General features: G+C 29.9%; 2 protein-coding genes and 1 long non-coding RNA gene across 4 annotated transcripts; all 3 read right to left on the bottom strand.

The window, feature by feature from the left end:
* Nucleotides 1–3,278: 3,278 nt before the first annotated feature.
* LOC145334462 (uncharacterized) lies at nucleotides 3,279–4,175 on the bottom strand. The gene is made up of 2 exons (XR_013884829.1): nucleotides 3,762–4,175; nucleotides 3,279–3,554 (listed from the first exon to the last, which is right to left on the bottom strand). It is a non-coding gene; the product is annotated as an uncharacterized LOC145334462 (long non-coding RNA).
* Nucleotides 4,176–9,043: 4,868 nt separating this feature from the next.
* On the bottom strand, nucleotides 9,044–17,833 carry LOC145334015 (phenoloxidase-activating factor 3-like). 2 transcript variants are annotated; one of them, XM_080179291.1, is made up of 27 exons: nucleotides 17,781–17,833; nucleotides 17,557–17,630; nucleotides 17,271–17,319; nucleotides 17,026–17,064; nucleotides 16,885–16,952; nucleotides 16,757–16,801; nucleotides 16,615–16,642; nucleotides 16,447–16,470; nucleotides 16,287–16,331; nucleotides 16,130–16,150; nucleotides 15,928–15,959; nucleotides 15,213–15,262; nucleotides 15,069–15,116; nucleotides 14,717–14,771; nucleotides 14,120–14,171; nucleotides 13,864–13,960; nucleotides 13,373–13,412; nucleotides 13,204–13,292; nucleotides 12,976–13,039; nucleotides 11,406–11,455; nucleotides 11,253–11,323; nucleotides 10,771–10,802; nucleotides 10,555–10,615; nucleotides 9,873–9,964; nucleotides 9,700–9,768; nucleotides 9,467–9,510; nucleotides 9,044–9,349 (listed from the first exon to the last, which is right to left on the bottom strand). In XM_080179291.1, the coding sequence occupies exons 1-26, from the start codon at nucleotides 17,826–17,828 to the stop codon at nucleotides 9,468–9,470; spliced, it is 1,386 nt and encodes a 461-aa protein (XP_080035417.1). In that variant the 5' UTR covers nucleotides 17,829–17,833; the 3' UTR covers nucleotides 9,044–9,349; nucleotide 9,467. The 2 variants fall into 2 exon arrangements, with proteins under 2 accessions (XP_080035417.1, XP_080035418.1); XM_080179292.1 differs by lacking the exon at nucleotides 16,447–16,470.
* Nucleotides 17,828–23,976, bottom strand: LOC145334016 (CLIP domain-containing serine protease B10-like). Its single transcript, XM_080179293.1, has 10 exons — nucleotides 23,861–23,976; nucleotides 23,593–23,681; nucleotides 23,404–23,467; nucleotides 23,282–23,331; nucleotides 23,145–23,215; nucleotides 22,946–22,983; nucleotides 20,953–21,010; nucleotides 20,726–20,808; nucleotides 18,439–18,507; nucleotides 17,828–18,326 (listed from the first exon to the last, which is right to left on the bottom strand). The coding sequence occupies exons 1-10, from the start codon at nucleotides 23,866–23,868 to the stop codon at nucleotides 18,284–18,286; spliced, it is 573 nt and encodes a 190-aa protein (XP_080035419.1). The 5' UTR covers nucleotides 23,869–23,976; the 3' UTR covers nucleotides 17,828–18,283.
* Between the last annotated feature and the right edge of the window lie 2 nt (nucleotides 23,977–23,978).

Below are 23,978 nucleotides of genomic sequence, written 5' to 3'. Positions count from 1 at the left end.
ATTAACCAACCAATCAAAATTCCATTAAAGTCCCCAAAGTTGTTGAGCCAACAAATAAGAAAATTTTATATGAAATATTGGGGACTAGTGTAATAAATAGCCCAAAAACCCCTCCCTCCCTTTTTTTTATTTTTTACATAGTTCCTTATATCTTTGGTTTTTATGGTACGATAGATTTTTTTGTGGATTTTAATATTAAAAGAATTAAAATTTCTCGCTGTTTCGAGCATCCAGTATGTAATTTACTTTGACTGTCATCACACAACATACAGGAAAAAGGATTTTTGACTTTTTCTACCTAAAATATATGTATATTTATTTCAACAGATGCTCTTTAAATCTACTTGTCTGTATTCTTATTAATGATTTTTTGTGCTTTGCTACTTAAAGATGTTGTCATCCTTGTTGTCATACAATAAAGAAATATTTAAAATCAGTTTTACATATCAGGTTATTTTTTGGTAAATTATTTCCAAAATGAGTATTTTATCTCCCCCCCCCCAAAAAAAAATTTTAATGGGGTTATTCATCCTTCCTGCTGAGATTTTATAACATCCCCTTCCACCCATAAAAAATGTTTTGTGGTGGGGGGGAAGGTTCGAAGATGCTTTCTAGTTCCCTTCCCTTCGAGCATTGCATGGTGGGGAGAAGGGATGGGGGAGAAGAGATGGGCGGGGGAAGAGATGTTGGATATAAATGGGAAATAGGGATGAGGGAAGGAATGGGGAAGAAGGGACAAGAACTAGAAGGCCCATAATCCCACCCCTTAAAACGCCCTTATTTAAAATTAGTATATATAATCAAAATGCCCCCCCCCACCCCTAGACAAAGTGCTTCGCACGCCACTGACATAGACTGTCAGTAACCGATGAACCTCGTAAAAGTGTCGAACTATGACGTCAGAAAAAAATAACAATTAACCAATGAGAAGCCAGTATTCACTGTAATTGACCAATGGTAAAATATATAGCGGTCTCTCATTGGTTAATTAATAATGTTTTCTGACGTCATAGTCAGACACTTTTACTGGGTTCGTAACTGATAATATTTATACAATAAAAACATCCCATTTTATAGTCAAAATGTCTTTAAAAAATTCGGTTTAAATTGCGTTTGAAAGCGTAAAATCATAGCGGGAAAAAAATTAAGCTAATGTAAGTAATACAGATGCTCAGCTGTGATTGGTTGTTCAGCGGACTTAGCCTAGACTCAGACTTCTGATTAACTGGAAATCCTAGAGGCTGGCATTCTCGCGCTACAGTACTCTCAATACAACGCAAATTAAACTGATTTTTAAAAATAATTTTGACTATAAAGAAAAGTGTTTTTATTGTAAAAATGTTATCAGTTACTGTTATTTCATAAGTTTCTGCCAAAAATAAGCTTATAATTTTCTTTCTAGGCGACGTATTTAAATAATGAAAATTCTATTATTAGCAATGAAACTTGGGTTTTGTATCTACTCGTGGCAGTCTTTTAGCAGTTAAAGCGGTATATTTCTTGCATGGTTCCTTTAATAGGACAAAAGTATTGCTTAATTCAACCAATTTACCATTGACAGAAATTAGTAATCAATATCTTATTTTCTTCATTGGCTTGGGGAGTTTTGTATATGAAAAAAAAATATTTCGAACTTTTAAACAAATCATACCCTAACAACCGGTTTTTCCATAGCATATGATTCTGAGAATATTAATGAACCAAAACAAAATTCTAAGGCTTTTATTCTGACTAAATAATTTTAAATGCAGCTAGCTCCCAAACGGCTGACAGCACAGTTTCTGTACACATTTCATTAGAAATGGAATTTAAAAATCTAATAGAAACAAGAAATAGTCAAGAACTAAAATTTAAAAGGAATGGCACAGCAAACAAAATTCGCAATTTTGTTAAAATTTTTTGCGCGTTTTTGTGTGCTGTGCAATTTCTGTGATTTTTTTGTGATTAATTATTACAGATTTATTTTACATCTTTAAATTATGGTTTTAATGACATGCGTACTCCGAATTTGCTGCCAGCCGTTTACGAGCTAGAAGCATTTAAAGTTATTTAGTCAAAACAATAAGCTTGGAATATGGTTCATTAATATTCCCCGAATCATATGATATGGAAAACCCGGTTTTTAGGATATTCTTTGTTGAAAATCGCTAAATATTTTTTTCTTATATAAAACTCCCCAACCCAATGATGAAAATAAGATATAGATTATTAATTTCTGTCAATGGAAAGTGAGTTATATTGAGCAATACTTTTGTCCTATTAAAAGAAAACACCCTATATATAAAGGGTATACACCTGTATTACGAGTTTATTCACGCTTCCTAACTTAAAAATGACTTGAAATAAACACTCCTCAAGATCACAGCCACCTATAACCCAATGGGTTTTGGTTTAAAGTGTTCACGAAGCTGGAAAAAAGTTGATATATGTCACTGATTAATGTTTTTTAAGAGTACTATTTTGAGAATTAAGTCTTAAATACTTCCCATTTAAAAATAAATCAAACTTTAAAAAAACGAATTTATTCCCTTGAAAACATCGTTGTATTTTGTGTTTTATTATACATATCTAAAAACCTATCAAAATCGACAAATATAAATCTTTTAGTTGAAGTTTACTTGCAAATTTATAGTAAAATAAAAGCTTTTGTTACATACCCTATTAAACTAACCAAAAAATGTTGAAATTGTAATCTACGGATAGATTAAAAATTTTCTTCCGATGGTCACAGAAATAAAGCCATATATGGTAAAGAATATTATATAAATTTATATAAATATTTACATATCTACATAGCTTTAGATATGTGACGTTAAAAATCATTTGAAATCAGTTAATTGCTTTGTATATGTATGATAAAATGTAATATAACAGGATAAATACAGGCAATTGATAATATTATAATTGAAACTATAAAATTAAGCTATTCTCGGGACCATCAATAATGTATCATCTTATTTAAGGCCTATCTCAAAAAATGCATATCTCAGAGGGGGACTGCCATTTACACATCCAGCAAATTTACAGTGGATGTGTTTTTGCCAGTGCATTGGATGTATTTATGACAAACTGAATTTTTACTGTATAAATGACGGTAAAAACGATTCTCATGCCATAAATACATCCAACACTGGCAAAAACACATCCCATATTTTTATACATATGTCAAAAATACATCCGACACTGGCATTTACACATCCATACTTTTTCATTTACATGTCATAAATACATCCAACACTGGCATTTATACATCCATAGCAATTAAACACAAAATAATAAGAAAACACACTTGTATATTATTTGAGTTATAAATATTTGTCAGGTTAAAATAAAAAGCATTTTAAAGATTTAAATTAAAATATATTTGTCAGGTTAAAATAAAAAAAAAACATTATGTGATTGATTGTTGTGACGATCTTGACCTTGTCACAATTCTATATATTGGTCTACCAAAATTATCAACCAACAAGTCCGACATATCCCCATTTCCATATTGATTGAGGGGTCTTGGAGGTCCTGTCCCTTGAATCCCTGTACTTCTATTGTTAAATCACCTTAATAAATAAAAAAGGTTAGTTTTTATTGTTTATTGAATTTGATTATAAACCCTAAACCTTATTTTATACCAATTAAATATTCTCTTTTTTAAGAAGCGTCGATACATTTATGAAGAGAATACTCGATTATATATCCTATATCTACATATTTTATTCCTATTTTATACAAAGTAGCTTCGCTACATATAAAATGAAAATACTCACCAGATGTTCTGATAGAATTCAGTGTGGTCGCGACACAGGCTTCGTAAACTTGGGTGATGGAGAGCGGATCGGATTCTATAGCTTCCCGGATGGGAAATTTGGTCTCGATGACTTTTGATTCAGCAGGGCTAGGTAGATGTAATCTCCCATCACTCATTATATGCACAGTTGAAATACTAAAAAAACAAAACGCAATTTACAATTTGCAAATGAATAATATATATTTTACAAATAAATAACAAGATCTAATGTAATTGTTTATAACCCCCAACTGTTTTGATATATACATATATAATGTATATATTAATTGAAATACAAAACGTAAATTACAATTATTTTAATCCCAATATTATATATTTTAAATCGATAACAAGATCTAATGTAATTGTTTATAACCCCCAACTGTTTTGATATATACATACATTTTACATATTTATATATATACAAATATATATTAAACATAAAAATGTAGTGAACTTTTACCTAATAATTTGAGGTTCTCAGTCACAAAAAAATAGCCTCTGGCTCTGCCATAATAAAACAATGAACTAACAATAAATATCTAAATTATAATATTATATAGCAATAATTTGACCACCTGCGGTAATGTATTGATGTTTTGTAGGGAGCATCTTGAGAAAAAGGGAAGTAAATAGAGGAGAGTAACTAAAATAGGGTAAAAAGTTTAAGACCTATACATACTGTACAAAATATAATTAATTGTAAATAAATATTCATATAAATTAATCTAGATGTGTATTTGCCAGTGTTGGATGTATTTATGACATATTATCGAAAAAGTATGGATGTGTAAATGCCAGTGTTGGATGTATTTATGACATATAATTGAAAAAGTATGGATGTGTAAATGCCAGTGTTGGATGTATTTATGGCATGAGAAAAAGTAAAAAAACATTTTGCCAAAAATACATCAACTGTAAATTTGCTGGATGTGTAAGTGCTACAGCCCCATCTCAGAATATGCTTTTCTAAAAAAAACATTTTAAAAAGCAAAGCATTGTTTTATATCTAGCAATCAATATATTAATAAGAATATATTTTGATATCATTAAAGGGAGTGTGAACGTAAAAATTTCTCATCTGATTATCAAATCTTAACATTTACTAAGCACATTTCACTACACTGATCAACCAAAAATGTCCTATTCACAAAAATATCCAGAAATAATGCCTTGATTTTATGGTATTTTGAGAGGGAAAAAGGAAAAAACAGGGAAAATCTGAACGTTTTTGTTTCTTATAATGTTTGTAGGGATATTTAACTTGTCATATATAGTTGAAACAATTTAATTACTGTTAAGGATTTATTTTATGCTATAAAATTGCCAATTCGTTTTTTTATAACGTAGTAATTAGGTAATAAAGACATATTTTAAATTATTAATTATTAAATTATTATTGACAAAAAAATACCTTACTGTCTACAAAGGGTTGAATCTCATAGGTTATATAAAATAATAATATCCTTTTTTATTGTGTTGAACAATAAATAACCCACTTTGGAGAATTAGTTTACACTTTTATCAGACTGTTTAGAAAGAAATATTGCGTCTTTATTATTTACAAATTTGTAATTAAAGGTGGGCAAGAGATGGGCCATTTAAAGTTAATTGGATACTAATAAAAAACCTGTTTCTGGCTTTGTTATTGTATTTGGTTTTCAATAAAAAAATATTGCTTATTTTATCAATTTCTAAGTAACTATACATTGGATTAAAGCAAGGATTATGTTAAAAGTCAGCTTAACTGTTAGGAAAAATCTAGAACTATGTGAAAAAGTTTAATTTTAGCTATAATGGGAGAAAAAAGCAATTTAACGCACATTTTATATAATACGGAAAATTTCTTCCTTTCCCCGTACCTTATAAAAATCGTCAAAAAAAGCCGTTTTTTAAGCAAACAAAAGCGTGTTTTGCTCTATCTGTGAGATATTATGAATGAGATAATGTTATGATTTGATATTAAGATGAGAAAAATTTACGTTCACAGTCCCTTTGATATGACTTATTTATATTCATTTTGTATAAAGACACATTCATTTATTAAAAATTGTTAAGATAAAGTCCAAGCTTTTTATCTCTAAACTAGTGGCTACGCCCCTAGTGGCCTCTAGTGGCACTTTAAATGTTTTTTTATATTTCAAATATGTCTATGTTGCGTTTGACATTTATGTTTCATTGAATGCTCTTTGTTAAATCAAGAAACATAATTTTGTTTGATTTCTTGTGATTTCTCTTAGGAAGGTGGTGGTACCCTCCCCCAAAATAGTTATAAATCTACCCGGGACCTATGAGAATCTACTATGTTAAGAAGAACCTGATTGGTTCAGCAGTTAGCAAGATCCTTTGGTACAAATATACAGACACACAATCATCCTGTTACTAACAAAGTAACAGGATGTTTGTCTGTGTGTTTGTACTCTCTTTTTGAATCATACTGCAGAGCTAAAAATACGAATAGGCCCCCACATAATTGGGGGATTTTAAAGTTTTATTATCAATTGTGAAAGTTTTTACAGATATCAAGGTTTTATTTTATTTTGGGGTAAAATGCTTGCTTAGATTATATTTAATTAATTAATTAAAATTTATAGATGATATTTAAAAGAAACAAATTTTAAAATGTGAATTAATTAAAGGTTTTGCTATAAGTGTTTTCTAAGATAGGCGTTTTTTGAGTACAGTCAGGTTGAATTAAACACACTCATACACACAGACAGAGTACGGACACCACAGAACTTGATTGTATTAAAGTTTATTCTTCAAAACATGGAATAGGATAAAGAGCACACAAATTCTATTCTTTTAATAAATTTATATATAAATCTGTTATATATGGATGTACAATAATTAAAGCAAGGCTTTTATTTTAATACTAAACAAAATTACGTAAAGATGGTTCCGGAGATATTAAATATTAAAATTAAAAAAGGGAATAAAATAACACAGAAATAAGGTATAACCAACAAGCAAAATAAATGTAAAATAATATTTGGGGGGAAATGGAGAGGTCGTCAATTTTACGATGTGTTGCCCCCCAACGACAGCTGAAAAACACGTATAGGTTTAGTGATTTTCTTCTGAATTAATTTTGTTATTGGTATGAGCTGAAAATAACATGTCTTTTCAGTTATGGAAATACAATTATTTACTTATTATAGTTATTGAAATTGTCCTATATTGGTCCAAACTTATAACTTAAAATACACTGAAGGGACTGCAACTTTTACAATGTTCAAAAATGTTTGGTTTCTATATTTCAACTTAACAAAATCCGTTGGTACCATTTGTACTATGACAGGTAAGAGAGGGGACGAAGAAAGAAAGAGGGCAACGCAAACGGCTAATATAAAGGGTGAGCAAAAAAAATGCGTAGATTTTTAAAATTCAAATTGCGTGGCTTGTGTTAATAGTACGCATACCAATAAAACCGATAAGAAGTCTATTTTTTGGAAATATAAAAACGATTCCTCTGCTATGTATAGTTAGGGAGCTACTTGTTAAAATGTGCCAACTGACTTAAAACTTGACTTGCGAGTATATTAGTAAAAATTAGACAATAATTCTTGCAAAAAGACGTGCGTAGATTTTTAAAATTCAAATTGCGCGGCTTGTGTTAATGGTAGAAAAATGTTACACATACTGTTAGAACCGCTATGAACTGTATTTTTTGGAAATAAAAGAACGGTTTCTGTGCTACAAATAATCTAGGAGCTAGGTGGTAAAATGTCCCAAAATTTACTTGCAAGTCAAGTTTTAAGTCGGTTGGGACATTTTAACACGTAGCTCCCTAACTATACGTAGCAGAGGAATCGTTCTTATATTTCAAAAAAAAAAAGACTTCTTATCAGTTCTAATGGTATGGGTAACATTTTTCTACTATTAACACAAGCCGCGCAATTTGAATTTTAAAAATCTACGCATTTTTTTTTGCTCACCCTTTAAGTTGGGTTTATAAACAAAATCTGTATGATTATAAATCAATAAATTAATAAACTTGTTTAACCAATTTGTCAAGATTTTACATGATATCACCAGGGACGTCCTAGGGGGTGGAGGATAAAGGGGTAGGCATCCCCAAAATTTTTAATTTTTACCCCCCTTAAAATAAAAAAGCTTAGACATCACTAACTCTATGACATAAAGATTTCTCCCCCCAAAATGAACTTGGTGGTGCTGTAGGCATCCCAGAAATTGTAATTTTTAATTCTTCCCCCCACCCCCCCCCCCCATTAAAAATGCTTGGACGTCCTTGAGAAGCATGATCTATGTTATCAAGATTTTCAATGATTAACAACCTTTTTGTTTCAAAGACCCAACTCTGTGTGAATGAAACAGTCATATTACTGGATAAAAATTAATTAAAATCAACTTATATGTTATCCAGATTTAATTTAATTGACGACCTTTTTGTTTTAAATCCCCAACTCTGTTGAATGAAACAGACAACTACTTAAAATAATGGGCCCTGAATGTTTATTTTATATGGATTTTTCATTTAAATAATGTTTAGTTGAAACTTATGTATATTGATTGTAGGAATATGAATTTAAGGCTTTAAAAAAAATTAAATAAAAACAAAATTTGGATATCTAGGGTTTAAATGTAGGCAGGTATTTAGAAAAATTTTACTCTTTTCCGATAATTGGCAGAAAAAAAAGATTGCTTTTGTTTATGGAAAACCTTTAGTAAGACTGCTAATTATTTTGCTAAATATGTATAAAAAAACAATATTTGTTTATTCTTTTTGCCCAATTTTATTCTTAAATCATGTAATTTCTGAAGATTTCAACAATTTTTCATATGTGTACCTGCATAGATATATTAATATTTGGTAACTGATTTTACGAAATTAATGCAGGTTTTATATTTAATTGTAAACCAAGTTTGAAAATTTATTTCAAAAGAGATGTAGTACAACAAAATTTTTGTAGTATAAATTTCGTTGTTTTTATGTGTAAGCAAAGAAAAGGGTGATTTTTTCTTAGTCTTATAAGTGCACAGATTGTTGTGGTATTTTCGTGAGAAGTGGATCTCGGCATCCTTAATTAATTTATTTCTAACTTAGTGGAATTTTTAAGGCATTATTCAATGAAAATTACTTAAAAAATAAGAAAAAGTAAATAAAAATCCAATTTGAAAAATTAGCTTCGCGATCACTTTAAGGATAGTGTTAAAACTCGTAAGTCAAAACTTGAAAGTGCGCGCCACTAATTTAAATTAAAAATACAAATTAAAAAAAAAAATTAAGTATCTTTATTAGTACAGCGAATCAAACAAGTAAATATAATGTTAAATATACACAATTTTTATAAATAATTCATATTGCATATAAACATGATTAAATATTTTTCTTGATTATATTTATAAAAAAAAAAATATTGCATAAAATTTCTTTCGTAATTATTATACAATAAGAAATTAAAGGAAGTAGTAGATATTTTTAATAAGTAGCATAAATTTTAATGCCTAAACAAACATGTTTATTGTTTATGTTTAGTCTTTTAAGATGTTATAATTCCAGACTTTTGTAAATTTCCAACAATTTCTTTCAGTTTAATCATAATCCTAAAAACAAAACAAAGAATTCAATTATTAATATTGAAATTTCAAAAATTATTTGCTTTCCAATGATCTTTTCACATTTATTTCAAGATAATCCCATGTTGATACAGTTAAACCCACCTTATTTCAGGTTCTCTCTTATCCAATCAATGTATCTTGATATTCTAAAAAGTGAAAGATATTAAAAACTTTAAGATATCTAACCTTTAATACCAAAGAGTGATGCTTTAACATAGCCAAATAACAGTGTTTAGGTTTGTGATAATTAATTATTTTAATTTACTTTCAACATAATTAATAACAATTACAAAATTATCAGAATACTAATGTTAAGCATAATTTATTATTTTCACCTTGTATAAACTCCAGGTTTTCCACCTCCACAATTTTTTGATCCAAAACTAGTCAAACCAACTTGTATCCTAAAATACAAAAATAAGAAAATTGCTATTAAATTGATTATAATGTATTTTTTTAAAATAAAAATAGTAAGTTACGAAGGTTGTTGTTATTAATAAGATCTTACCAAACACCACCTTCCTCATCGGGTTTTAGAGTTCCATAAGTAGAGCCTCCTTTCACAAACTTATTTATGACAAGGGGACCCCCTGAGTCACCCTTAAATTTTATTTCATAAAATTAAATTATATACAAGTAATATCAAAGAAATTTATGGATTAAAAGTCAACTGACTAAACACATGAAGAACTATCTCAACATTTAAAAATCCTCTAAATTCAACTTGATCAAATTCAGCTGCATGCAAAGCTTCAGCTTTGAGTGGCTTTAGGTATAATTAGCAAAGTCTGGCTAAAATCTTTTTTGCAAGCTCATCGACTTTCTTAAATTAATCTTAGTTTATCTAAGCTGTTGTAACTTGCAATTAAGTATTACAACAGCTACAGCTGATAACAAGTCACGTATCTGAATGTGCCTTGGGCTGGCTCAATAAAAATTTGGTTGCTGTTGCTTAATAGTTGTATTGTTGAGACTCGTGGCTGACATTGAGTATTGTTCTGTGGCTGGTGATGCCGATCAGCTAAGAATTAGTTTAATTCGGTGGTGCCTAAAGCCAATTGCCTTATGTAAAGACTTTTGAGAGCTGCAATTGAAATAGTGACTGAAGCTGCAAAGCTCTAACACCATTTAGAGTACATATAGTTCATAAAATCAAATTAATTTCTAGCACTGTTAGTAAAAAAACATACTTTGCATGTATCCTTTCCATCATTCCCTCCACCTGCACACAGTCTCTTTCCATCAGATAAACTATCAAAATAAAGTTACAATGATTATGAAGACAATTAATTGTTTTGTAGATTTAAATCATCAAAGTATTTTACTACTGATTCTCTATAAACCTTACATAAAAGATCATGTGCTATTTTTGGTGAATATTTTTAATTTTATAACAAAATTCGTACCTCAAACCTTCTCGAGAAAATTTGTTTTCACACTAAAATATTTTAGTATATTAGAAAATGTTTTTTAATCTTTTATTAGCAAGTTATAATATATTGCTTTAGAGGTTGTTGATATATCCTTTCTCATCCCACCAATGCTGCATAGTAGAAGCTTATTCCTTTAAATTTTAAACTAATGCACAAAGAATCATCAGCTTATAATTGAATATGTAAATGCCCATTGTAGAATTAATGTTATTTTATAGATATACAACCCTTAGATTGAATAACAGTTGTCTGAAAGATTTAACTGCATTGTCATGGGTTACACTTGTCCACAGGCCAAGGCATTCACCCCACTTTAATATTTGGTCAACTACCAAAAATAGCACTAAATGGTCATTTTTTATTATCTTTAGTATGAACTGAAACCTCCTAGACATACAGCACGCATGCATATTCATCTATACTGATACTTTTATTATTACTGAATATTCTTTTACCTCAGTGTTTCTTATAATAGATAGGTCAACAAATTGTTGTATATTTTTGGCAAATCTTGTACCATTATTATCTGATTCATATAGATAGATTATTTGTTAAATAATATATTCAAATAAAAATTTACAAAATTTTATTATTAAAACTTTACTTACCAGTGAGTGTAAAATTTAGATTAGTATAACCCCAACCAATTGCATGAGCCCTAGATAAATAATAGATATATTATTGGGGTAATATCCTCTTAGAATTTTTTTTTCAATTTTGAAATCCGGGGGGGGAATACTCAAATTTTCAAAATTGAAGAACAAATTTCTAAGAGGATTACGCCATTATTGGTTATTGACATTTGATCTATACAATCACGATAATTTGAAAATCACATTTAAATTAATATCCATATCTAGCAAGCTTTGAGGTCAGCTAATGAACTGAAATTGTTTTCATAATTTTTAATGTCTTATTTCATGATAATTAACCCTTAACAGTCGGGCCCCTTGCGGCACCTTAATCGGGACACAACCCAATCTGTCCCGATTTTGTATCACTTTTGAAAAGTGCGATTCCTGTGACGTCATATAAAAAGGGAAGGGGGGAAGAAAATCTCTTCCCTTTTCTCCCATTTCTTTTGAAGAGATTTCTTCCCCCCTTCCCTTTTTCTTTTCAAAAACGTATATGACGTAACTGAAATCGCACTTTTCAAAGTGATACAAAAGTCCTTAATCGGTTGGGGGGGGGGGCGTTCCTATTAAAGCTAAAGGGCTAATTTTTTTGCGCATGTCCCCTGTTTGATAATGAATTTCCGTCCCTAAGTAAGTCAATGTCAATTTTCGATTCCTTCACCCTTTTATTAGACAACCTTGGTTTTAGGTCCTTTTTTACTTTCAAACGGCTGTAATTTTCTTATTTTTGAAGCTAGAAGAAAAATATTTTTGTCTAAAAAATGTATCTTTATGTAAATTTTATATTAGAAATATCAAAATATAAATTTCAGCGGCCGCAGCTGTACTTAACAGCTGCCAGCTCTCCAAGTCTCTAAGTCAAAAATTGCGGCCAAAGGAGCCTTTTAAAGATTTCTGGAGACCTGGAGGACCAGGACCTGCAGGATCATACCTGGAACCTGAAATTGACTTGAACACCTATAATTCATATAAGGATTTACTACTAGAGGATAATTCAGTATTTTGGTGAGATAAAATGCTTTGTTTTAGTCAAAAAAAAACATTTTTGCCCTGCCAGGTTTGCTGGCATCCTCTGCCCGCCAGGATGGAGATATTCAAAAAAATCCAACTGTCAGTTATGTGTCATACCCGTACTTAAAACGTCACGCAATTTAGGCTGTTTATCTTTCACACACATAATATGAGATAGAAAAAACTGGACCGTTAAGGGTTAAAAAACTTTAAACAGTATATGCAATCATGATATGTTAAAGAGGTTGATGATTTTATAAATATTTTTTTTTAACTAAGCTAATATATACTAGAGGCTCTGTATTTGAAAAGGCAGGGAGGGGCTAGAAAATAGCTTAAATCCTTCCAAAGACTTAAATTTGTGAATAGAATGGCCTAAAACCATCGCTTGGCCTTGGAGAAGAATCTCTCAAAGGTACGTCAAAATAGGTTTAGTAGTTATTGAGATTTTAAGCTTCAGGCAAAAAAAACTTTACTACTTTATGTAATAGGATAGAATGAGTAGGTAATCTGTTATGCAAGAGAAACATACTTGACTCCTATAATATCTCTTTCATAATCATTAATTCCCAATCTTCTATATTCTGCAGGAAGACCTAAAAACAAGGAATACAACATCCATAAGTAGTAAAGCCTATAAATATAAAAAAATAACAACAAAGTGGATAACATAAAATAAAAACATTTAAAGAGTAAATGTTTGCTATTATTGAAAACATATGTATAAATAAATCAATAATTACAACTTAAAACTACTTACCTAAGGGAAGGCAAATCAATTGCACATAACTATTTAGAATAATTGGGGTCCTCAATTTTACCAGTGATATGTCATCATTCAATCCTTTCCTGAAATTTGCAGCACATGTTAAAGAAATGCATAATTAATTATATCTTTAAATAATATGAGCCTGATATTTAATACTTACCCTCTAATATATTTAAAGCTTTGGTGATTTTGTATTTTCTAAATCATTTAGTAGTTTTTGAGTATTTATTAGAAATATGATGTCCATTTTAGTCTAGCTGTATTTCCACATTTACTGTAAGATTACAAAAACAATTGGCAATCTGTTGAAGTGAGGCAAAATTTCAAAATATAAAGCTGTAAGCTTTTTTGATGCCTGAGGAAAAATATTTTTATATAAATTCCATGTTATTAATTTTGGCTAATTGAAAGACAATTTTATATGTTATTGTTTAAATCCTATATATTTTCTTACATAATCTACATAATAGTGTTTGATAAAAGTGTGAAGGCATGCCTCCCCTATTTCATCTGAAGGTACATGTCAATGCATCCATAATTATAAAACACAAATACAAAAATAGTATTTTAATCCCTCTGACCCCCACCCCCCCCCCCCTAAAAAATAGTGTTCTGTTCTATTGAAAAAATAAAATAAATAACTAAATTCCTGAACAGATATAATTTGATTTGGAGGTAAGCAGTTCTGAGTTCCAGTAACACAATCTTCCTCTTCACCAATATCATATTCACCAACATTAACTATCTCCTGAAGTTTATAGATTAAACTTAAATAATTCTAAAATATTTCTTTTCATACAATAGATATTTTATTTGAGATACATCTTCTTTATTGCAATATTACTCTAAGTGTTAAAATTAAACACTGAAATGGTATACAAATTTCACTGTTGATATAAGATTATACCTGAGATAAATTGTAATCCAAATAACAATGAGCTGCTGTTAAAATATACCACCTGAAAAAAATCATAATATTTGGATTTGATTGAAATTACACTTTTGGTATAATCCTCTTAGAAATATTTTTTTTAATTTTGAAAATTTTTATACCCCCCCCCCCCCCCCCCACAGAACTATAAACTTACCTGCCTTGCCGCAGCGCTGGGCTCCCTAGCCTATTTAGCCGCAGCGCTTAGGTTCCTAGCCTGTAACCTAACCTAACCTAACCTAAAATAGTTCTTCTCTGTCGGAGTCATAGTTCTGTCGGGAGGGTATAAAAATCTTCAAAATGGAAAAAATATAAAAGAAGATAATGCCACACTTTTAAGTGCATGCATTTCTCAATACTGTCACTTTATTATTAGCAAAGTCTTAGTGTCATTCCTTCTGTATGATTTCAGTAATATCATTTGGGATTTAGGGTCACAACTGAACTTCAACATCTTGACTTATTGATAAATTATGGGAACTAATGACCTTGTTTTAATACAATTTACAAAGTAATTTTAATTTTATGAGTTTTAGATTTCATAATCATAAATCATGCCTTAAGAAATTATACCTATTGATAATAGTACCACCACATCTCCATGTTATGTTGTTGTTTTTATTAGCACCTAAATTATGCCTGCTTAGTAAAGGATGACTCAGATCTTCAGTCAAAAAATATATTCAACCAAATATAGTTTTTTACTATTTTTTGGCACACAAAATCAAACTTTTAAAACAGATTTAATGATATCATAATTTAAAAAAAATATGAATCATTATGGGCCAAAAAATGAAACCCAATGAAATTACTTCAAAAGAGGGATATTTTGACTGAAGATCTAGATTATTAGGTACTTAAATTTCTTCTTCTGTTAATTTGTTTAAAGAATTTCGAAAGTCAATTTCTTAATATATAAATAAACCTATTAGAGCCATAAAGGGATATCTGCCAGGTTTAGTATCATTTCCTTCTAAATAATGAATAATATATTAAAAAAGGGTTTCAAATTTCATTTATTCACAATAAGAATATTTAAAATTTATATTCTAATGATAAATATACTCACGAACAATATTAGATGAATCAAAAAGCTGGCCACACGTTTCATCTTCAACTCTGCAATAAATATGTCACATTTACAACAACAATTTTTCTTTGTTTTTCAGTACCACATATCGACCTATAGGTTGACCCATTAATAATTTATTATGGGACAGATAAATTAAAATAACAAACTTATCATTTTGTAAAATACTAGCGACTACGCCCCTAGAGGCCTTTAGTGGCACTTTAAATGTTGTCTTCAATAATTTCTAATAGTTTCTATGTTGCGTTAAAGTCTCTACGTAAAATATTTTCTCTCAATCTTTTTGTGATTTCTCTTTGGAGGGTGGTGTTACCCTCCCCCAAAATAGTTATAGACCTTCCTAGGACCTATGGAAGCTACCCTGTTAAGGGGAACCTGATCGGTTCAGCCTGTTAGCGATATCCTTTGGTACAAACAGACAGACATACATTGTTCTACTTTGTATTATAGACAAGCGGTTGCGCCCCTGGCATCTAGGGGCTCTATATAGTCAAAGGGATATTGAAGGGCAGAAAAATAGCATAAAGATAAAACCATACCCTGACTTATTTATAAAAAAATGAAAAAGTCCAAAACCATCTTAGGACCTAAAACAAGCTTCACTGTCAAGGAAAACCTTAATGGATCAGCGGTTATCGAGATCAAATGCTACATACAAAAAAAGCTTACACTTTGTATTATAGGATAGCTTTACCTTGGGATGTATGATGGTGAATCAGGGTTGTCCTGAATCAAAGAAAAATTAAACTGTGCTTATGATAATAAAACAAAATTGTTGATTTTATGATTTATATCAAATTTAATTATACTTTTTACTCATGTAATGGCATAGAAAATAATAAGCAATAATATTTATAGTAAACAGAAACTCAAGAAAGAGAAGAAATCATACTTACATTGGAACTTCTTTTTGGGGTCTTCACATACAAAATTGATTGATATTAGTAAAAAAATGGTTTTTATTTAAATGATCTTACAAAGTAAAATATTTAAGGTTTTCTTCTCTTTTTTTATTCAATTTTTCCTTCTTTATTTATTTTATTTACTACTTACAGAGGTAGCTCTTGTAGTTGTCCTACGAGTGGTTCTTTGAGTGAACTAAAAGTTTTTTTATAATTAGTTTTTAAGTATTACATTTATACTTATTGTTATAATGCCAACTAAAATGATTAACAAAATAATAACATAGAATAGTAATAGAAAGCGAACTTACAGTTGTAGGAGTGGTTGCTTTTAGCTGAAATTGTAGACATCATGTTATAAGAATATTATTTTCTCGTTTGACTTTATTTTTTTTATTTGACTTTCCATTGTATAATTATATTAATATTTTCATATTGTAAAGGTTATAAAAATGAAAGAAAGATAATATTTTACTTACTTTATTCTCTGAACAACAGAAAGTAGATCTAAAACATTTGATTATTTTGTTTGTTCTTTTTATAAAATTATTCGATAATAATTAAAAATCTTTCAACTTATGGTCAAGAACACAATGATAATGCCAGCTAGTATGATTTTACCTAGAATTACCACATTTCTTTGACTCCACAAATGATCTAGTCACTCTAAATATCAGAAAATTATCATGCTGTACAATATATTCTATTAAAAAAATATTGAAAACTTAAATGATTCAAATATAACCTACTTTCCATTTCGAAAGTCATTTATAAGTGTGGGACACTCCATACATTTTTCCCCATCATATTCACATTCCTATAAATACAAACATAATAGGGTAGTAAAAAAGAAAATTATGAAAGGAAATAAAAACTGGAAGATATCTTACTTTTTTCTCTGGTCTGTATTTACAACAAGCAAATTGTCTGTAGAAATATTCAATAGTTTAAATTTTATTTTTAAATGATTTGGAAATATAGTGTTCAAAATATAATTGAATAATAGAAAAATTAATTTATAAACAATTGTATTTCTATTGAAGGGCAACTCTCTCAATGGACTCAACATCTGGACCATCAAAAGTTTTACTAGTATTTCAGTTAAATGATTAAATTCTATCTATTTCATTTTCCTTGAGTTTCCATTGTAGCACTGACGGTCCAAAAGATCTGTTTTTGTAATTCTAAAATATAAAATTCTCTTTACATACAGTGTTCTAAGGAAATACAATTTATATTTCAATATATATGTTTATGAAGATGTTTTTTAGTTTATCTGCTTAGACCTTGCAGCCCACTGACCTAACAAAGTTTTCTAAAGAAATATAGTTTCCAGACAGATTTTATGCTCTTTCACTGCTACTCTTTCCTATATGGTAGAGCCTTAGCCGCTAGTATATAAATATGTAGTAAATAGTTACCTTCCATTTTGAAAATCTTCTATCAATTCATAACACTCCTCGCATTTCTCATTTATATTGCATACCCTTTGTCCCTAAATTTTATACAGTATTTTTTTTAAAACTTATAACCCATGGTTATGTTTAAATGATATTATATAATTTACATATTAAGATTTTAAATGATTTTAACAGTAACAATGTTATTAGAATTTCTCCATAAACTTTGTTTTGTCTAAATATACCTGTGAATATGTTATTAGCACCAGTCCAATTATAAAATATTCTTTCATTTTTATTATCTGAAATGTAAATTGTATTATTTGCTAGGTTTTAGACTGACCTAAACAAGTATATGCAAAAAAAACACTTTTATGATCTTATCTTACATAAACCTAATTCATATCTTATAAAATTACTGTAGTTTGCATTTATGCAGCATTAAAAATATCATTTAACATCATATTGTAACAAATAATAGAATATTAATAATAATGAGATGTTTTTCTAAATATTTGGTATGGGTAAACATAAAGGTAACAAAATGGCTGTTATGAGTATTTAAATTTCAATAAAAAGTAAAAAATCTTTACAGCTTTACAAAGTATCTAGAGTTGGCAGAGGTATTCTTCCTATACATTGCATTTTTATAGTAAAATTCATTAGTAATTGTTTTAATATAATATAAGTGCATTTTCTAGTTGTTTAACAAGTTTTTCCTGTAATAAAAATCATCTTGTTCATCATTTTACTTCAGGTTTTCTTTTATCCAGTCTATATATTTTGATACCCTAGAATTATTAGGAAAATAAAAATGGATAAAATATACATATAATAATTCTATTTTAATATTGATATTGTTTTAATTGTACATGAATGCAATGTTAAAATATATGAATTAACCTTGTGTAAACTCCAGGATAACCAATTCCACAATGTACTGAACCAAAACTAGTTATGCCAACTTGGACCCTAGGTTACACAAAAAAAATGTAAAATTTCATTCTTGAATGTTACACATGAATAAATTTTAGTTTTTGATTTTGTAGATTTTCTTATGTAAGTTAGTTTGGATTATGTTATTAACACCAAATAATGCAAAATAAAAGTTCCTAACCCATGGGCATCCAAGCTTTTTTATTCGGGGGGGGTAAAATTTTTTAAGGGAAGTAAAATGGTGCACGATGCGCGCCTCAAATTTTTTTCCCCCCTGGGGGTAAAATTTGCTTGGGGGGGGGGGTAGATATACCACACTTTTCTGGGATCTTGCTGAGTCAAGTATCAACTGTTGGGAATATCAAAGGATGACTCCATGCAAAATTTGAGCCGGATCCGGCCAAAACCGGCCGTGAATTTTATGAAAAACCGGTTTTTTCCGGTTTTTAGGGGGTATCTGTAAATCGATTCAGCTGGAGCAAAACCGGTTAGAGGTACAAAAAATTTTACTTCACATGAAATTTAGCCAATGCAATTGCCTACAAAAATGTACTTCATCATCAACTTGATTGGACAACTCTTTCCCCTCCTAAATGTCCATTAAAACCTCGGAAACGGCAAAAATCGCCAAAAATCACGCCTTCGGCGGCAAATAACGGCTAAACGGTAAGCCGGAGGCGAATGAAACATGAATAAAGAAATGTCTGCCTCAACAAGTTGTTCAACATCAAAGAGATGCTTAAAGTCTCTAAAACGACTCCTTCCCCTCCTTTAAGGGGAAAAACTGAAAAAACGTGATTTTCAAAAGTATGCCCACTTCGTGGGTGTGGGGGGCACTGAACCCGTCACCCCAGGGTCACCAAATATAAAGTCTAGGCGGCCCACAATGCTGAATTTTCACCAAGTGAAAGTCTTGTGTCATTATCTCTTATAAGAAAAAAGTTATTAATTAATTAAAATTTCAAATTGTGATTTTTTGATGGATTTCTTTGATGAAATGACAGGCCGGTCAATTTTTAGGCCATTTTTTGCGGTTTTTGGGCCGTCACGCCCAAACGGTTTGAGATAATCTCACGGGACCTTTTGCCCAACCTAAGTCTGATTATTTGTGAGGTCTAGGAAAAAAAACAGACTTATGCAAAAGATTATAATTATAATCTTTACACAGAAAAATGGCACGAGGTGAGGGTTTGAGGGGGCAAAATGAGCCGACCAGCGATTTTTGACGGCACGCAGCGACGTCGTGCTTCATCCAATCCGGGATTTTTTTTTCTTAGACTTTACAAATAACCAGACTTAGGTTGGGCAAAAGGTCCCGTGAGATTATCTCAAACCGTTTGGGCGTGACGGCCCAAAAACCGCAAAAAATGGCCTAAAAATTGACCGGCCTGTCATTTCATCAAAGAAATCCATCAAAAAATCACAATTTGAAATTTTAATTAATTAATAACTTTTTTCTTATAAGAGATAATGACACAAGACTTTCACTTGGTGAAAATTCAGCATTGTGGGCCGCCTAGACTTTATATTTGGTGACCCTGGGGTGACGGGTTCAGTGCCCCCCACACCCACGAAGTGGGCATACTTTTGAAAATCACGTTTTTTCAGTTTTTCCCTTTAAAGGAGGGGAAGGAGTCGTTTTAGAGACTTTAAGCATCTCTTTGATGTTGAACAACTTTTTGAGGCAGACATTTCTTTATTTATGTTTCATTCGCCTCCGGCTTACCGTTTAGCCGTTATTTGCCGCCGAAGGCGTGATTTTTGGCGATTTTTGCCGTTTCCGAGGTTTTAATGGACATTTAGGAGGGGAAAGAGTTGTCCAATCAAGGTGATGATGAAGTACATTTTTGTAGGCAATTGCATTGGCTAAATTTCATGTGAAGTAAATTTTTTTGTACCTCTAACCGGTTTTGCTCCAGCTGAATCGATTTACAGATACCCCCTAAAAACCGGAAAAAAACGGTTTTTCATAAAATTCACGGCCGGTTTTGGCCGGATCCGGCTCAAATTTTGCATGGAGTCATCCTTTGATATTCCCAACAGTTGATACTTGACTCAGCAAGATCCCAGAAAAGTGTGGTATATCTAGGGGGGGGGTAATTACCCACTAAAATCTGTTGGCTGGAGTACATTTTTTTACCTCCCCCAAAATTTTTTTTTAGAGATTTTTTACTTCAAGGGGGGGGGGTATTTACCCCCAAAAAAATTGTTTGTGGGGGTAATCACCCCCACCCTCACCCCTGAAAGTCCTTACCACACAGCATTTTCCATGTTAGGAGTAAGATCTTTTGATGTTGATGAAAATTTATTGATAACAAGAGATCCTCCAGAGTCACCCTAGATTTATGAAAGACAGAGTGTTAAAAACTGATCAGGTTTAGGTACATCATTTTTTATACAGGAAAAATTTATTTTTAATCCAAGCATTCTTTAAATATAAGAAAATATAAAACTTTTATAAGATAAAACAAAGAAAATTACTTCACATGTATCCTTTCCAAGCTCAGCACCTGCACACAATCTCTTTCCATTTGAAAAACTATTAACAACATATCATTGAAGTAGAATTTAGGTTGTTATTAAAGGGACTGTGAACGTAAATTTTTCTCATCTTAATATCAAATCTTAACATTATCTCATTCATAATATCTAATAGATAGAGCAAAACGCGCTTTTGTTTGCTTAAAAAACGGCTTTTTCCGACGATTTTTATAAGGTACGGGGAAAGGAAGAAATTTTCCGTATTATATAAAATGTGCATTAAATTGCTTTTTTCTCCCATTATAGCTAAAATTAAACTTTTTCACATAGTTCTAGATTTTTCCTAACAGTTAAGCTAACTTTTAACATAATCCTTGCTTTAATCCAATGTATAGTTACTTAGAAATTGATAAAATAAGCAATATTTTTTTATTGAAAACCAAATACAATAACAAAGCCAGAAACAGGTTTTTTATTAGTATCCAATTAACTTTAAATGGCCCATCTCTCGCCCACCTTTAATTACAAATTTGTAAATAATAAAGACGCAATATTTCTTTATAAACAGTCTGATAAAAGTGTAAACTAATTCTCCAAAGTGGGTTATTTATTGTTCAACACAATAAATAAGGATATTATTATTTTATATAACCTATGAGATTCAACCCTTTGTAGACAGTGAGGTATTTTTTTGTCAATAATACGAATTTAAAATATGTCTTTATTACCTAATTACTACGTTATAAAAAAACGAATTGGCAATTTTATAGCATAAAATAAATCCTTAACAGTAAGTAAATTGTTTCAACTATATATAACAAGTTAAATATCCCTACAAACATTATAAGAAACAAAAACGTTCAGATTTTCCCTGTTTTTTCCTTTTTCCCTCTCAAAATACCATAAAATCAAGGCATTATTTCTGGATATTTTTGTGAATAGGACATTTTTGGTTGATCAGTGTAGTGAAATGTGCTTAGTAAATGTTAAGATTTGATAATCAGATGAGAAATATTTACGTTCACACTCCCTTTAAGGGAATCCAGCAAGAAATACCACACTTTAACTGCTGGAAAGACTGCCACAAGTAGATCCAATACCCCAAATTTAAAGCCTTCAGCTTTAAAAACAAAAAAGTTGTAGGCATTTTAAAACAACATTTTATGTACCATGAAAATTTCAAAAGATTTTCATTGCTAATGTCAAAAACTTTGAAATTAAACTACATAGCCTAGACACAAAATTATAAGCTTATTTTTGTCATAAATTTAGGTTGCCAGTAACTAATTATATTTTTAAAATAAAGATATCTATTTTATAGTTAAAATCATTAAAAAAATTAGGTTTAACTTACATCGTACTAAGAATTCTGTAGTATTTCCAGCCAATCAGAAGGCTGAATCAGCTCAACGACCAATCACAGCTGAGCTTATTTTAGTTTCATTTGTTTTTGCTATAATTTTACGCTTACAAATGCAAATTAAACCGGATTGTTTTCATAGATATTGACTATGAAAAGTAGTGTTTTTATTGTAAAAAAGTAATCTGTTACCGGCAATCTAAGTTTCTGACAAAGATAAGGTTATAATTTTGTGTCTAGGTGACGTAATTTAATATTGTAATTTCTTTTATAAGCAATGGAAATCTTTAAAATTTTCATTGTAGATAAAATGTAATTTTTAAAAGCCTTGAACCTTTTATTGAAGCTGAAGGTTTTAAATTTGGGGCATTGGGTCTACTTGTAGTAGTCTTTCAGCAGTTAAAGTGTTGTATTACTTGCAGGGTTCCTTTAAGCATTTTGATATTTTAAAGGAATTCTTGCAGTATTAAGGCAAAGTCCTTTTTGCATGAGCTTTTTTTCAAACTCACTAAACTAATTATTTGTAATTTTACTTAGATAAGTATAGCAAATTTATGTTCTACTTTTATTACATTTTTATTATTTCATGTCATTTAATTATGTTATCTTAATTTTTTATAATTATACTCTTACCTTAATGTAATTCTTTTGTCTCTAAAGTATCTTTCACACTGAATAAATGTAGATCATATGAATTCAAGAAAACAATTGCTTCATAATAATTGGTTGACATTGTCATTGAAAAACTATTGTCAAGTGACACAAAACAATTTAAATATATTGTTTTTGACCCAAAATAACTAAAATCTTATTTTCCAAAACTTGTTTATACCTCAGAGTCACTTAGAATAGGAAGGTCAACAACTTGCTCTATATAATGGGAATATCTAGATCCTGCAGTCCCTATCAATAAGAAATATCTATTCAATTAAAATTCATTATTTCTAACAAAAAATATAATGAATGTACCTTGTGTATCACGATTTATTGAAGTAAAACCCCAGCCAATGGCATGGGCTCTAGAAGAAAAAAATATTTAATATTGATACAAAATTTTTTGTAAAGAACATACCTAATTTTAAAGAACATACCTAATTCCAGCAATATCTTGCTCATAATTTCTTATTCCCAGTCTACTGTACTCATCAGGAAGACCTAGCATTGTATTTTTTTTTGCTTTTCAGTTTTTAAATTCCTCTACAAGCACTTTTTTAAATTTCAGATAAAAATAATGATTATATTTGTTAGGATTAATGAAGTTAAATTTTCAAAATACATACCAAGAGGAAGACAAATAAATTTCACATAATCATTCAGTTTAATTGGTATCTTTAGTTTCACCAATGATATGTCATCAAATAAATCTTTCCTAAAATTTGAGCAGTTTTAACATAAATGTTTAGAAGATATTAGAATTCAATAAAAGAATCTTTTGTCTACTATTTATTTCTTACCCTTCAACATACTTAAAGCTTGGATAATTTTGTACTTTCTAAATCATTTATTCATGTATGTTTTATGTTGAATAATCAATAACATTTATTATACCATGCCATAAGTTAGATGTCTATAATTTTCTGTTCATCAATGTGTGCATTAAGATCTCCAAACCCACTGAACAAGAAACTATGTTACAATAATAGATTTTAAAATAAATCAAAAAGTT

Source organism: Acartia tonsa, chromosome 12, assembly GCF_053477335.1.
Source record: "Acartia tonsa isolate MP-2025a chromosome 12, ASM5347733v1, whole genome shotgun sequence".
Lineage (NCBI taxonomy): Eukaryota > Metazoa > Arthropoda > Copepoda > Calanoida > Acartiidae > Acartia > Acartia tonsa.
This window is presented reverse-complemented; position numbering and strand designations above follow the sequence as displayed.

What these genes read in the sequence shown, in the direction of transcription:
- LOC145334015 (XM_080179291.1), bottom strand. Translation starts at nt 17,828, where the DNA reads ATGAAAGAATATTTTATAATTGGACTGGTGCTAATAACATATTCACAG. An exon ending in AATACAGACCAGAGAAAAAA is followed by an intron (nt 16,953 to 17,025) that starts GTAAGATATCTT and finishes TTGTATTTATAG; the next exon opens with GAATGTGAATATGATGGGGA. An exon ending in TCCCTTTATGGCTCTAATAG is followed by an intron (nt 14,772 to 15,068) that starts GTTTATTTATAT and finishes GGCATAATTTAG; the next exon opens with GTGCTAATAAAAACAACAAC.
- LOC145334016 (XM_080179293.1), bottom strand. An exon ending in ATTTATTTGTCTTCCTCTTG is followed by an intron (nt 23,468 to 23,592) that starts GTATGTATTTTG and finishes ATACAATGCTAG; the next exon opens with GTCTTCCTGATGAGTACAGT. An exon ending in TTGGAAAGGATACATGTGAA is followed by an intron (nt 20,809 to 20,952) that starts GTAATTTTCTTT and finishes TCATAAATCTAG; the next exon opens with GGTGACTCTGGAGGATCTCT.